Raw genomic sequence first — 16059 nt, forward strand, 5'->3', positions numbered from 1 at the left:
CCATTGAGACTCTAAAGGGGTGTCTTCACCTGGATAAATAAATGGTTAAAAGACAATGAAAAAAATATAATTAATTACGCGGGCAACTTCAGAAGGGAGTCATTTGTCCTAGGGCCCTCTAGGGCTTATTCTATTTAGCATCTTTATGAAACAGAAAAGGAGATGGGTAATGAGGGGGACAAAATTTGCTGGCAAAACTGAATTACTGGGTAGTAAAAACCTAAAATTGACACCTTAGAGTTCAGAGGAGCCTCACGAGTGCTAAATCATCAAATGAAATACATTGTAGGTAAATACAAGATGATGCACTTGGTGAAAGCAGTCCCAGCTGTTGTGAGCTTTGATATAACTGTCTGCTCTAAGGAATATGATTGTGGTGTTATCCATGGCAGTAGGGAAAAAAATTATTAGGGAAAATATGGAGAACAAAAAAATAAATATCATTATGCTGCTCTAAATTTGTGGATTTAATTCATAGCTGGAGACAAGATACAGGACTAGACCTGTAGTCTGATGCAGTAGAATCATTCTTACTAACCTTGACTGCAAGCCCAGACATACTTGACTGCAAGCCCAGACATAAAAAGTAGTTTAAATTTAGAACGAAGAATCCCATCCCAGCTTTTACTGTGTTTTCTCCTCTAACCTTCATACTAGCATAAGGACTGAGAAGACACAAGTATGTGGGTGAACACAACTGTTTGATACTCAGAGGTGGTTTGACTTTGGGAACTCAAAACTAGTCTAAAAAGGATGCAGCCTTTTCAATACAATCCTCCTTTGACGAATGTTACTAAGAAGACAGTTACAGCCTTGTCAATACAACCCCCCTCTGCTGAATGTTACTAAAAAAGCAGCTGTGATAACCATCTTGCCACTGATGAGCAGCCAAGTTCCAGTGCAAATCTCTTGCACATTAAAACAATGTCTCTTCATGTACATAACATTTTCACAGGTTTAAGACACTGGATATTAGTTCACATAAATGATCTTTCAACTGCAGAATTAGTTCAGTAGCTCAAGCAGTTAAAGAACTCTTCTTTTAGGGTTTAAGAGTCTCGTATTTAGAGTCCTGTTAATAGTCAACAAAGGCAGCACAAAAATACTACCACAATATTGGCTTTAAGATTTTAATGACTGTAAATATTAAAAAAAAAATTATGCTGCTGTTTATATGCAGCCAAGATTAAATCTCATTTTAGTAATCATTATTATCACTGTCCTTAATTTGTATCTTAACAGTAAAGGTACTAAATACATGCATCTACTCACGTTGCTGGTTCTTAAGAAAAGACATGGTTAGAGTTATTAATTCAGTCTTTATTTTCATTGAAAAAGCTATGAAATATGTTACTTCAAACCTCAGGAACAATTTGTGATTCTTGCCATTCTTTGTTGAAAGTCAGATTATTATTTTTTTTCCAAAATGCAAAGCTTTTGTCTTTACTCACACGTGTCTATAGGATTTGTCAAAACTGTTCTTTTATTTCTCTATCATCCTTTGCAGCATCACGAATGTATCCCAGGAACTGTACATTTAATCCACTGGAGATTCTGCACAAGAACTTGCCATCATGTCCTAATAGCTATGCCAACTGGCTTGTCATACTTCTGTTGGTCATCTTCCTGCTTGTCACAAATGTTCTCCTTATGAATCTCCTGATTGCTATGTTCAGGTAAGAGTGAGTTCAGTAAGTATCAGGACAAAGGCTGTAAAGGTTTAACTGAATGCCCACATTTACTACATTGCTGTTGGCTATTCACTTTGGAGTACACTAGTAATTTTCCTAACTAATGTTATTTGGGGATTGATAGGTAGACTTCTGTGATCATATAGTTCTTAAGTTATCATCCTCATTCAAGCCACAGTAAAGATGACAAGAAGCCTCTTTTACTGCTAAAAATTCAATTAAATATGCACAGAAGGTCCTGGATCCCTGGCTGTGCTGCAGCACCAGTCTGCAGGTGCAAAGCAGCTCTAAACTTGGCAGATTTAATAGTGGCTGATCTGCACATAGAGGAAATGCTTGATGTCAACACTGCTAATAACGATTCATTGGGTTGAAGAACTGAAACAGAGTGTTTGGGTGGAACTGTCTTTCTTTAAAAAAAGCCCCAAAACCTAATGTATTTGTTAATATTTGAAGACTGCAACTGCAATTATTTTAACATCTAAGCATTTGCACAAACTTTAGATTAAATTAACACTACTTGCTGAGCTTTCTGTTCCTTTTTTAAAGTAAATGTGTGACTAGGTTTTGTAACAATAAGCTTTAGCATGTTGCAGTAAAAAACAATTATATATCTTTCCCCTTCCCCTCCTCCCCTCCCCCCCCCCCAAATTACAGTTACACTTTTCAAGTTGTTCAGGGCAATACAGACACCTTCTGGAAAATTCAGCGCTACAACCTGATTGTTGAGTATCATGGCCGGCCTGCCTTAGCACCACCATTTATCATTATTAACCACATAACTCTGGTTCTCAGAAGAATCTTTGACAAAAAGGAACATAAAAAGGAACATCTGGGTAAGTTGATAACAATCATCTAGCAACTGGAGACCCTGACACTCTTCTAGGACATACTGCATAGACAAAACAGAAGAGCAGTTAAGATTCCGTAAGACAAGAGTCACAATTTATTTTTAACAGAGAGTGCCACAAGACTACAAATGAAAAAATAAGGCTTATATCGTATGTTATAGAGTTTCTCACAATGCACTTCTCTATGCACCATAGTTATTACAGCAAAAGTGTTGATATACAACAGTTAAAGAGCTGGAGTGTGCCCAAAGAAGAGCAACAAAGCTGGTGAAAGGTCTAGAGCACAAGTCCTGTGAGGAGTGGCTGAGAGAACTGTGTTGTTTAGTCTGGAGATAAAGGAGGCTGAGGGGATGCATTGTCACTCTCTACAGCTACCTGAAAGGAGGTTGTAGAGAGTATCAAAGTGGGTCAGTCTCTTTTTCCAGGTAACAAGTGATAGAATAATAAGAAATGGTCTTAAGTTGCACCAGGAGTGGTTTAGATTGGATACTAGGAAACATTTCTTCACCAAAAGGGCTATCAAGCACTGAAACAGGCTGTCCAAGGAAGTGGTTGAGTCACCACCCCTAGATGTATTTAAAAGACATGTAAGTGTGGCAGTCAGGGACGTTAGTTGTAGACTGGGCAGTGTTGGGTTTATGGCTGGACTCAATGATATTAAGGGTCTTTTCCATCCTAAATGATTCTATTATTTGATTTCTGAAGATATAACAATGGATAGGTTTAATAAATAGTTACTTCATTTGTTCCTGAGTTTTGGTAATTATTAAGTATGAACAAAACAAAACCAAAAACCAAATACCAAGTCTAAAAATCTACTAGGATCAGTGGAATTTCCCAATACAGAGACACAAATTGAGAGAGAGAACATGCTTAGAGAAATCATGGTTCCTTAAAAGTTATAATTCAAAAGGCACATGAACACCTAATTATAGAAGGCATTTGGGGGCTTTCTATAGTGGTCGCAAACTTGGCCCAGCTAGTTTAATAGCATTTGATAACAAACGATTTACTCCTCATGCACAGGCTGATTAATGGGCTTTGTAGCCCAGCTGTAAGTCAGACTGGATCAATTCACAGCCCTTTGACTAAGCTCCCTTTCAGACACACCCCTTCTAGCTATCAAAGCATACTGCTGAAGATTCTTAATAAAAAATATTTTTTTTCCCAAAAGAAAGGAAATACCTGACTGCTCAGATTATAGATTCAGTAGTGTTTGGAGCATGCAGCAAGTATACCCTTTTACCAGTCTTTAGGAAGATACAAAACTAGTATGTTACATTCAAAATATGCCAGTGAAATTGAGGTCTGTTGTTTGCTTGGATAGTTGACAACAACAGGCTTTATATTTCAAGGTGGAGGGATTTATTCAGTTTATCCTTCCTATTTATAACTGTTCTAATAAAGATGTTTACATGATGAAGCTTTGCTCATTTAATACTTAGAGGCCAAAATACGTCAAAAGTCCAACAAGATTGTAAATGAGTTGAAATGGAACGACAGAAATTGGTCCATGCTGTTCTTTAGAAAACTCAGGAGTCATATCCAACTGCAAAAAAGTCTACTGCCTTCCATCACAAGAGAAAAAAAGGGTAGAAAATACTTATTTTACACTGTATTTTCATAACATGACACTCCTGCAATGGCAAAGGGCCTTTTTCTTTAGCATAGCAGCCTTCTATTACCAGTGTAAAAGAAAGAGAGTACAATATTTTGGGAGTTTTTTCTTCCTACAGAAAGAGATCTTCCAGTTGGCCTAGATCAAAAAATCGTAACATGGGAGCTGGTGCAAAAAGAAAATTATCTTGTAAACCTTGAACAAGAAAGGAAAGAAAGCAATGAAGAAAGGCTGAAGGCCACATCTAATAAGTATGTTATTCTGACTCTCAATAAATGTACGTTGCAAGTCTTCAGCTTTGAATGAGATAAGCATTCAGGTGCTTGTACTAAAATGCAGTTAGGAAATATGCAGTCCATGGAAAAATGTGCGAAGCCAGCATCACTACAATATCAGAAGATTTTTTGGCATGGTATTTTTTGGTATGTACAATTACAGACCTGTAAGCTCCAGCCAAATCTGCAGTCAAGCTTAATGAACATCATATTCATGAAGAAATGGTGGAAAAATACTTCCTTTGCTATACTGTAGTGCACGTACTTCCATCCCCTGTAGGAATACAACATAAATTTTTGAATTAGACTTTTGAATGGAAATTTGAGATATCTTGAATTATCCCCCAGCCCACAGATGCAGAACAGCTGTTTACAGCTTTATGGCATGAGACTAGTTTTCCACAAGAAATAAATGGTATTGGTTTTAAAATTGTATTTAATTGAGTCTCTATTTAAATACTTCTCTAAAATATCTCCTCACTAAGAATATCACTTAAATTGGCTTAGTATTCTAAAGTAAATTCCTAAATTATTATTCAGAGGTTTACTCCTTTAAGTGAGACACTACGTAGTTACCTGCAGGGAAAACAGAAACATCTAAGGTAATACTAAAAATCAGACAGCAAAGCATTATTTAAAGCAGCTTTTAATACCTGTTTCAGCTTTTTCCTCTGATGATAAAACTGACTTCAGATACAGACACGATAGGTGTGAAAGCTGTCATAAGAAAGTTCCGTAGAAACGTTCTTGTGCTGTTTCCTTTCCATGCTCTCTTTCAAAACAAACACCATCTGTCTAACTCATCTTAACAGCTGGCAACCAGAACAATGTACTTGAATACATTCTGGGAAAATACTCTTCTCCCTCTAATCTACACAGACTCCTACTTCTTCGTAATGTAGAAATATTTTGTTGGTTTCAACTTTATTCTCATAAGTAGATCACTGACAAACCCTAGGAAGGAGAGCTCAGTTGTTGAGGCCAAGTAATAAATATGTGTGTAGCTGCTTCCAAAGGGGACAGTTATATTCTTTCTAGCTTTAAAACTAGGACACTTTATAGATAGTACATTCTAGATTAAGCTACTGCTTGGAGGGGAAAAGAATGAGTCTGGCTTCACAGTATTTCAGAGCCAGAGACAGGAAAATGTTCAGATGAACACTGCTAAACCTGTGACTTCTTATCTTTGCTCTTAGGTGGCAGCAGTGTCTGTCTGAGATACTATGAAACTCTCAGAAAGTGATTCTTTGAACTTTGCAATGAACTCATCCCAAAAATGCATTAGACCCATCGAGTGGCAGCTTTTTCACACAGACCTGAACAGAATATAATCCGTTGGAAGGAAGCTTTGAAATAGCTGTTAGGACAAAGCAGAGAGGGATTGGAGGATCCTGTAGATTATCAGCTGCTAAGAATAAGGAACTGATGGGAGAGGTGAAGTATGCAGAAAGCATATGGACAGTATAATGATTTGGAGGCCCTATATAGAAGTTCTCTACACAGTCCAGCGAGAGCCCATGGCTCTAGTAAGTCACATGGGTTTTGCGTTTTAGGATTTCTTCTGAGGCCTTTCCATTTTGCTCAGCATGTCTGCTTTGTTTCCACAGAGTGGACAATTTGTCTAAATATTTTAGTGGATTGAAGGAACAAGAAAAGCGGTTTAAAGCTATAGAAGCCCAGGTAAGCAACAGTTTTATGGGCATTTATATTAACTTCAGGATTTCACCATGTTTCTCATTTAACAGTGGTTTGGCAGACCCTATTTTGGAATAATGGGAAGGAGAAATGGATCTGTATTATAGTTTCACTTACCTTATAGTTTTTGCTCTGTAAAGAAACATTTCCAGCCTCTGGTGGAAAGGAGAAAGGGGCATTTCTTGCTTTTTGCTAGCCTACTTCAGAAGAGTTTATTTCCTTTGTTAATGATGCTTCTGGAATGAAACGCTCCACCTTCCCCCCTCCATTCTCCTCCTTCTCACAACCTTTTCTGTCTCTAAAGTTGTCAACTTGGAAAATACATATATTCAGTATGATCTGACCTAGACTGATCTTGGACATCAGTTTTTCTAATTTTTGTAGATATCAGCATCTTAAAGGAAAGTGTCTAAGATACAAATGTGAAGCACAAACAACAGAAGGAGACTTTGATGACAAACCCTTGAAATATAAACAAACTTTTTTTTAAAAAACATTACCATGTGCTAAGTAGCACAACTGTTATTGTTTTCTTTGTCCCTACAACTCTCCAGTGTAACTGTGGCCTTGCTGGAAGTTCTTTATCTTAATATTTCCATTGCTGCTTCCCCGCCCTTTTTTATCCATTTTATGGCTTGCTGAAAAAAAGCCTGCTATTCAATGAACAATGTTGACACCAAATACTGGTCCAACAGGAACACAAAAGAAATGCTTTAATAAGTTTGTGCCAGCTCGAGATAATGCAATATACTCACAAAAAAGGGAACATATTTAATATAAATCTTCCTTCAGGACAGTTCAACTGTTTCTTAAATATATGTATATAATGTGGTCTCTCTGAAGCTGCTTCAATGTGCTGCCTGGATTATCATTCTTACAAATTTAAGAATAGGTAAAGTAGTACAAAAATGAGCTGATGTAGAAACCACTACCTATTTTGTAGATTTGCCACTGTACAGCTGTTATCTCCTCAATGGTAGAGGCTTTAATCAAAACCAACCTCTTGTGCAACCAACCAGTTCCAAACTATACATGTAAGTATTGAAAACAATTATGGAGAAGCTAATGACTACTGAACAATTTAGTTAAAAAATGAAAGGGCCTCTATACAGATTGAGAACTTTGAAGTAACATATGGTGAAGGTTTTCAAAATTACTATGTAAATGAAAGTTAAACTAAACCTAGTCTGGAACTAAAGATGGTTTTAAAGCCTTTCTGAACTGAGACTTGCTTAAGGCAATTTGGGTGAACATACACAAAAGGTTAGGCTGTTTCCAAGCTCTGCTTCATCTGGTTTTGTTGATAACAGACCTAACAAGGAACAGAATATTTGTAATTCAGAATGAAAAAAAAAAATACTGTTTGCAAAATATATTTAAAAGCTTTTGGCCAAGTGCTTAGTGTGAGTTAGAATGATCTCACCCAACTTTGAGCGTGTTAGTAAGTATTTGTTTGCTACATGATTTCTGAGAGGATTGTCTTGGGCTTTTCTTGAGCTAATTAAATAGTGTGAAGTATTACCAAAACTTTTAATATGTAGATAATGATAATAGTTAAAAGAAAATCAAGGAAACCACCTACTTTATTGTAATTAATACAGCTCATTTGCCTTCAGAGATGCAACTGCTCCTGTCAGTTAAGAATCTTATCCGGTGACCCAGGGCTCCACTGTTTGGAGTTTAAAAATACTAGAGACAGACTTTTTCTCAGCACCACAGGATATCCAACACAATAAAGACTTTGGATATTCTTCTTAATGATCTATTTCAGTATCTACCTATTACTGTCTATTATACAAAAAGCCCTCCAAAAAACATAAACTGAACATGTACATACTTCATGAGAAAAAGAAGTAGCTGGAAACTCTGTTGTGACATGACAAGTATCTGAAGTGGGCCTATAGGGATGCTGGGGAGGGACTCTTCATTAGGGACTGTAGTGATAGGACAAGGGGTAATGGGGTAAAACTTAAACAGGGGAAGTTTAGATTGGATATAAGGAGGAAATTCTTTCCTGTTAGGGTGGTGAGGCACTGGAATGGGTTGCCCAGGGAGGTTGTGAATGCTCCATCCCTGGCAGTGTTCAAGGCCAGGTTGGACGAGGCCTTGGGTGATATGGTTGAGTGTGAGCTGTCCCTGCCCATGGCAGGGGGGTTGGAACTTGAGGATCTTAAGGTCCTTTCCAACCCTAACTGTTCTATGATTCTATGACAAGACCTCACATCACTCAGACTCAAACTAAACCTCAAACTTGACTTTTCTTAGAAGCTTATAAAACACATATGTAAATTGCTTCACTATCAATATTCCAGTAAGAAAAAACATCCTACAGCATGTTCCACAGGCATGTTAATACCATAGCTATGTAAATACGAGAAACTTCAATAGCTGAAAAATAAAGAAGAAACCTACGTTCATCATTTACTGAGCAAGCGCAAAGTAATAGAACCTACAGGATCTTTTTATTGTGGATTATCTTCAACATTTTGAATATTCTTAAGCAGTTACTATCATGTGCCCCTTTCTTAAGGCTTTTAAACAAGCATATGATTTTTATGATCCCGCTAGGTGTGATGACTGCCGACACAGAAGTGCATTTGCCAGAAAGAAGTGAAAGAGAAGAGTGTGCAGATCAGTCTGAGGCTGACATCACATACATTGATAATTAGATTTTATTCTCATCTCTTCAGATTAAGCCTTTTGTCCTACTCTATTTAGCAGTAAAATCCTAATCTCATGAAAGCCTAAGGCTCGGCTTTCAAAGCCTTTACAGCAATCCACTGTCAGAGGGCTTCTTGGTCCTCCTCCTCCAGTTGCTTGAGCTTTCTTCCCTCCTGATTCTATATTGCTCAGTCCAAAACTCCATTCCACAGATCACACAAAAAACTTTCTCCTCCAGCATGACTCTACCATCTTATTTTCTATATATGACCAGCTTTCTATTCTCCAAACACCTCACCCTCAATCCATCGTCATCATTGCTCATTTCCACACATCTCCCTTTGGAAGGGTGATCATTTACACACTAAAAAGCAAGCCATTTCCTTGGCCAAGAAAGCAAGCTTGTATTTGAGTTGCTTAGAAAGGAAATCAAGTAATAGTTTCCACAGGAAAGGGCCTGGGACATTGAACCATTACAATTCATACAGTTCCTGTAGTTCTTACAACCCTTGAACGATTGCACTCACCACCTTCTCTTCCCATGCTGGCTTCTGCGAGATACTTCTTTGCTAGTATTCCTTATTGAGGCCTCCTGCCTCATCTCCAGAAACTGGAATCTCATCACACAGTCCTCAAGTGTGCCATGGCTTGCAATCACTTTCCAAACACAAAGCAGGTGACCCTCCCGCAGGCTGACCCCAGCCTCTGCTGCTTGCTGTTCTGTTCCAATGTCAGATCTAGCTGCTGTCAGCTTGGTGCTGCTAAAGGCCTTTCCCTTTACATGTCATACCACATGGAACACTGCATCTGCAGCTAAACCATTTTCTGATTTCACTTTAATTTTCTCTCTCAAAGATGAGGGCGGAAAAAAAAATGACTTGGGAGTCTTTAAAGCAGCAATATGTAGCAAGAATTTTCCTACAGACTATGAATTTGGGCTGTGTCATTTTTTTCATTACTTAAACTGGCATGTACAGCTTCAACATAAAAAAAGATAGCTGTCTTTAATAGAATTTTGTATGAAAAGATACACCAATAAAATGAATGTCATTACTGTCCTTTAAAAGGAAATTTCTTTGGAATAATATCAACAACATCAGAAGTGGCAAGCATTGGGTTGTGGTTTTTCTTACACTGATAAGCTTCAACTGAACTGCATTTCATCATGCGTGTAACACTGCTTCTATGCAACATGAATGTAGCTTGTGCAAAAGCTTTCTCTATTACCAGAGGTTGGGGAAGATCTCAGATCTGATAAAATACCTTTCCAGCATAAATCCTTTATTAATAGGTAATAGTCTTGTTACAATGTCATCATAAAACAGGCATTTGTCTGGTTTATTCAGCTGTGCCGTAGACCTCAGTGACGCCATTAACAGTGAAAAAATCTTGGTATTGTCCTACCTGTTCTTCACCCCAGGCAAGCATTAGTCATAAACCCAGTAAGTTTGTACTGGGCTGTTTTGTTAGGAAATAACACCTATCTTGCAACCAGCATGCCCTGCTCTTGGCAGCAGCTTCCATTCTGAAACAACTACTATTTTAATTGTCATCAGCCACATTAATTATCCACTAAAAATCAAAATCCGTTTGGAATTGCTGCTATGTCCCACGCACATGCACTGTAACAACTGATGTATTTAGCAATGATCCATTAATGAACATGCATCAAACTGTATACTCATGAGAAAATACATTCTGCTTTTAAAATTAAAAGGCAAATTTCAGAAGATGGAACAATATTACTTATTTTGCATTGTTTTCTGCTTGTGCTGGCAAATGATGCATCTGTTCAAACACAAAGATGTAAATCACTTGGGCCTACCAGTCAACTATTGGTAAGATGATGACACCTCCCCCCCCCCCCGAAGTAACTTCTTCAAAGATCCTTCACAGTTTAAGCAAGCAGTTTAACAAGGAGATCACAAATTCTAAAGAAGTACTCTTTCACTACACAACTTTGGGTTTGGTTAATTCAGAATACTGGCAAAAAAAATGTCAGTCCAAACTGACCTGAACTAATTTGAGTTTCAAATCATACAGCCTTTGGGGGAGTTTAATCTTTCAACCTTATTTATAAAATTTATTAACATTTTGTTTGAAAAACTACTATATTTGACATTCATTACAATGTGACTCATTGTATAAGGTGACTCATCCTATGAGGTGATTCACTATATATTGTCAAATGATTGAAAATATTAAAAAAGTCAATTTTGGAATTTAAACTAAGACTTAAGGGCGAAGTTACAAGATGTTACATTACTGTAACATTCTAGATTTTCAAGAGAATTCTAAAATCAAATAAACTGAGTATTTGTTAAAACTCCTATAGCTGTGTTAATCAGCATGGCTCAAAGAGATGACAATCCAGTTACCACTGAAAATTTACTGAATCCCAAAGAATAAAAGAGTATTTGGTTCTGGTATAAATACCTCATTCCCACCAAATGAACACACATTATCAGTGTGGAAGCAGTGCCATCTGGAAAGGACATACAAACCTGCAGGCTAAGAATCATGGCATCATACCATGATCATCATCAAGGGGAAAAGCTGCTGCCCAACCTCACAACTGAAGCTACTGCAAATTCTGACCTACACTCAACATAGGGAGACTTTGCTGAAGCCATCCTGAGCATGTCTTCAGCAGGGTGTATCCAGCTGTACTTCTCCAAAGGAAACATTGTGGTTTTTTAAATCTTTATCATTTAACACTAAATAAGGTAAATATTAAACCCCCCAAAAAACTGGGTTTGCCAGTTCCCACCAGTCCCTCCAAACTCATGACTGGGTGCTGCTGTGCTTTCACTCTCAATGGCAATGACAGAACAATGTATTGAAGGGGGAGAAAAACAAATAACAGAAACAAAGGTTAAAAGCTTGTAAAGGTGTTCCTCCCTGGGACGGGGACACAATAAAGCACATCCAGTGGAAGACTACGTTTTTATTTTCATTGTTTAAAAATCTCTGTATCACGAACTCATTGTCATTGTTCCAGGATTTGGGAACCGCTCTGAATGTGGGTGTTAGTAGGAAGCCTTTCAGCTAACACACCTTTCTTTGGCTACTTCAGTTCCAGCACAATCCCCAGGGAGCTGCTCAAGCAAACAAAGCACACCTTATTCGCTCCTGCAACTATCCTGTGCCCACAGACTTCTCATGAACATGAAGTCTGAAGAGTTTGTTTTAGGGAGCTTAATTTCTAACAGCATAAAATGTTCTTGGTGGCCACAATGCAAACTGTTGGACAAAAAGCTATTATGTGGTTTCCAGACCAGAAAAAAAAAAAAGAGAAAAAAAAACCCAGACATATCCAAATACAAGTCCTTGGATGTTTCCAGTGAACTCCATTCTTCAGGACTCTTCCTCCTCCCCTTCATCATCCGCTTTAGGTCGGAAATTTTTCCTATTCTTTTTCTTACTGCAGTGGAATCCAACTGTTCCCACCCATGGCTCTTCACCTGCACCACTAAACTTTGCACTAAGATTACCTTCTGCATTCAGGTCCCCTGCCATCATGAACTCCTCCTCCTCTGTTGCCTTACCACTTCCACTATCTATGTGTCCCAGCTCTACCTTATCTTCTTCCCTCAAATCAGTCTTCCTAAGAGATTTTCCTTTCATATCCATTTTCACGTATTTCTTATAATCTTCCCCTGCTGATGATGTTTTCTTTTCCACACCCCTTTTTGCTGGTTTGGAGAAGACAATCCTCCCAGCTCCACAGCTGGAAGGGTCCTGGTTGAAGTATGGGGTGTAGCTATCTTGGGTAGCTGAGCTTTGTTCCTTCCCTCTTTTCTTCAGATCCTCTAGAAATTCCATGGCCACTGCCCTGTTAGTCTTGTCACTAGACTCTGAAACTCCATCTAGGCTGTATTTGGTCCAGCGCTCTGGGTGTGCCACATAGTCAGGCACTGCAGGAGAGGTTTTGGGAGCCTGCACTGCTTTGACTTGCTTTCCCAGGCTCTCTAGAACCATGCTACCTGCAGCTGTAGTTGGAGACAATGGACGTTTAAACCTCCCATCAACAACATTATCTTCAGGCATTGAGGGCACAGACAACTTGGCTGCCTCCTCCAGGCAATCAAAAATGCTCTGGCTACGGAGGGAGAACGTAGAACTCATGCCCCTCAGATGGAATGGCTGGACAGGAGATCTGTGACTGCTGTTTGAAGAGTCAGCTGATCTGTAATCCCCATCATCTACAGACGGCTCCTCAGGAGATACTGTATCAACTTCTGCTTCATCTGCTAACCCCAAATCATCGGAATCAGAATCACTGAGGGACACTGTGTCTGAGGGTACAGCTCCTTCGTGGTCTTTGGCCCCACCAGCCGCTATCCCCAGAAAGGGTTCACCTGCATCTTGATCTCCCATCTTCAAGCCGCCACTCCACTGAGGTCTTTGATGTAGGCCCAGGAACAGTTGCAAATATGGGTTTCAAAATGACCAGCGAGTTCAGTGCCTAGAATACAAAGAAGCATAAGAATTCAACCGTGAAATGAGAACCAAGTATGAGACTATCAATTTGTGCTATGCAAAACAATTACTACTGCAATACAACAGGCAGCTGCACTTCAGGGACTCCTAGGCAATTTCCTTCAAATAAAAGCATTATTTAAAGAATTGATGCACATTAAGAGTTACACAATACTCAATACAAGAATTTGAAGTAATTAAAAACAGCGCTGCCCACCAAATTTCATTAAAGGTTACAGCAGGTCCAATTACTAAAAGATGAGCATAAAGATGAGCAAATCCAAATACCCCATAACTGTCTTATATATCTTCCAAGAGACAGGAATGACCTCTACAAATTATACCCTGCTTTAATCATACTGTATAAATCCATAAAACATATCCTAATCTCTCACATTTTTTGGCCATTGTGATCATTTATTGCATTAGCCACTGCACCTCCTCTCTCAGTAATCATTACATTCTGCCTGTTATAAAGGACACTATCACTTGTCAAGGTCAGTGGTACAGAAGCCACAATATACCAGGGCTAAAGTTTCAAGACTGCTGTAAAGTGACATAAAGTACAAGCTCCACTTCTTCCTTAGGTCTGAACTCTCATGTTATTATGAGATTCTTGGAACCAGAAAATGAGCCAGGTCCAGAAATCAATCCCACTAGATTAAGACAAATAATCACACATGCCATGCTTGGGCATGGAAACAAGGGGAAGGTGCAACCAAAGGTTTGCAAAAGCTGGCCCTTCAGTCAGCAAAAATACAGTGTGATTTAAAGTCTGACTCAAGTAGTGGTTGGAATACTGATTCATTCTGCCACCTGCTTGAAGGGAAGCTTGCAGAACAGAGGCATTGATAATCACACTACCACTGGCCAGGCAATCAGTGTTGGCAAACATACACTTCAGCTCAACTCACAAAAACGTGAGTTACAGAAACAGACCTAATATATTATTAGAATAAGCTCAACTACCTAATTATAGGTTCTTCTGAAAAGATGCAGTAAACAGACATGGCAAGTCTGTTAGTCACTCACTTTCTCTTGAGACTGAGTCAGCTTCCCCTCCTGAGGGTCAGTTAAAGCCACCAAAGATCTCAGCACTTCCACCCTAGAAAACAAACATTTCCATCAAGATACTGGAAATGTAGTTTTAAAATGAGTTTTAAAAATAATTCCTTCCCCCTGAGTCATCAAAAGCTGCAGAACTCAGTTCTAAATCTGACACAAACTCATGCTGGTATAAAAATCTGTAGATATTCCTGGATTTTTGGCAAAACAACAACACACAGCCTAATAAGGCAGCACCACTATATTTACTCAACCTCCACATTCACACTGCCAACCTTATTCTGTAGAACAGAAGAGAGGTTTTAAAAAACAAAAATTGTAATTTGCATGTACAGTAAACCACTACAAAATGTACAGTATTAAATGCAGCTACAAAAATATATAAATAATAGTGATGCATCGCATGTATTAAGTACTTTTAAGTACTAACACCGTGGCTACCACAGAGTTCTGTTTTCAAAGAAAGGTTGTATTCACAGTTAGGGTCAGAGGCATTAAACACAGAGAAACTTCTGAAGAATTCAACAGACCAAATGCTGTGTTCCGTGACAAAAGGGATGTGATGACTGCTTTGGAAAACCCTGCCTTCAGTGTAACCCCTAAATAGGATCTAATAATCTGATTAGTTCCTTTGTTTAGTTTTGTAACACATGAAAAATAATGATTAGTACTCAAAAGAGACATCGAAGCACAAAATTGGCTAAAATAGCCACTGCAGATGGCAATAGAAGTGTTCATCACATGCTCCTGGTTATTTCTTGGCTGAGGACAGCTGGACAGAAACAACAAAACTGTTCCTAAGGAGGCATGTGAGCCTTGAACGTGTTAGCAGCCAAACATACCGGCTCTTACAGCACACCAGACAGACTCACAAGTTTGTTATGGTGAAGTAATCACAGCACAACTCAGGCAGGACAGCATCTCTCTGGATAAGAGGGTCCCCACCAAACTCTTCCATCCTGGTCTTACTCAAACAGTCTCTATGTGTCTTTGTGCAATCTGTGAGGAAAAGAGAGACCCTTGTCACTCCAAGCCACGGCCACGAGTCTGCTCTGACTGCAGAGGCAGCGCTGCAGCAAAGCCTGCCACCAGCCCCGCATCGACAACAGCACGGACCTTCGGGACGGTGCTGGCACAGGCCGCCACAACGAGGAAGTAGGCAGCAGTCCCAGGCCCTGGCTCACACCTCCAGCAGGCAAAGGAAAACGACAGAGCCCGGGACCTAGCCCAGCGGCACAGGTGCAGCCCACAGCCCGGCTCCCTTCCCCGGGCCGCGATCCAGTCCTCTCTGCACGCCAGGGCTGACACAGCCCCCACACCTTTCTCCTCACGACACCGGGGCGCCTGCAGCCCCGCGCTCCCGCTCAGCGCTGCGCAAGGAGGCCGCCAACCCGCCGCCACCCGCAAACACACACCCAGAACCGGCGGCGATGTGCCCCATACCCGGACGCAACGCGGCCCGAAGCCTCCTTACAGCGCCAGCCCGCCTTTCCCGCCGCTCCCCACACGTCCGCCCACGGCAGCGGGGCACGCTGGAACACTGAGTCCCTACCGGCCGCCACAGGACTTCTCGTGTGCGCCGAGAAGACTATAACTCTCAGCATGCAAAGCGTCCCGGAAGGGGGGGACAGGAGGCAGAGGCCGCTTCCCGCAGCGCGTCTCTCCTTTGCGTCCTGGAAGCGGTAGTCGCCCGCCTCTACCCCAGCGGGGGACATTTTGAG

General features: G+C 39.9%; 2 protein-coding genes across 3 annotated transcripts in view; one reads left to right on the forward strand and one right to left on the reverse strand.

The window, feature by feature from the left end:
• The window catches only part of TRPM5 (transient receptor potential cation channel subfamily M member 5), a 39753-nt gene extending 30926 nt beyond the window's left edge, over positions 1-8827 (forward strand). Inside the window, exons 19-24 of the mRNA XM_057412847.1 lie at positions 1508-1676; positions 2349-2527; positions 4279-4411; positions 6043-6115; positions 7074-7164; positions 8699-8827. Of these exons, the coding sequence (XP_057268830.1) occupies positions 1508-1676; positions 2349-2527; positions 4279-4411; positions 6043-6115; positions 7074-7164; positions 8699-8799 (746 nt within the window). The 3' untranslated portion in view covers positions 8800-8827. The remainder of the gene's footprint in view (positions 1-1507; positions 1677-2348; positions 2528-4278; positions 4412-6042; positions 6116-7073; positions 7165-8698) is intronic.
• Positions 8828-12115: 3288 nt separating this feature from the next.
• On the reverse strand, positions 12116-15756 carry TSSC4 (tumor suppressing subtransferable candidate 4). 2 transcript variants are annotated; one of them, XM_057412850.1, is made up of 4 exons: positions 15658-15756; positions 15211-15337; positions 14306-14378; positions 12116-13259 (listed from the first exon to the last, which is right to left on the reverse strand). In XM_057412850.1, the coding sequence occupies exon 4, from the start codon at positions 13169-13171 to the stop codon at positions 12149-12151; it is 1023 nt and encodes a 340-aa protein (XP_057268833.1). In that variant the 5' UTR covers positions 13172-13259; positions 14306-14378; positions 15211-15337; positions 15658-15756; the 3' UTR covers positions 12116-12148. The 2 variants fall into 2 exon arrangements, with proteins under 2 accessions (XP_057268833.1, XP_057268834.1); XM_057412851.1 differs by lacking the exon at positions 14306-14378.
• Between the last annotated feature and the right edge of the window lie 303 nt (positions 15757-16059).

This window comes from Pezoporus wallicus, unplaced genomic scaffold (genome assembly GCF_028554395.1).
Source record: "Pezoporus wallicus isolate ANWC-B61680 ecotype Strahan unplaced genomic scaffold, APGP_CSIRO_Pwel_v1 scaffold_6885, whole genome shotgun sequence".
NCBI classification, from domain to species: Eukaryota; Metazoa; Chordata; class Aves; order Psittaciformes; family Psittacidae; genus Pezoporus; species Pezoporus wallicus.

Coding starts and splice junctions, on each gene's coding strand:
- TSSC4 (XM_057412851.1), bottom strand. CDS start 13,171: ATGGGAGATCAAGATGCAGGTGAACCCTTTCTGGGGATAGCGGCTGGT.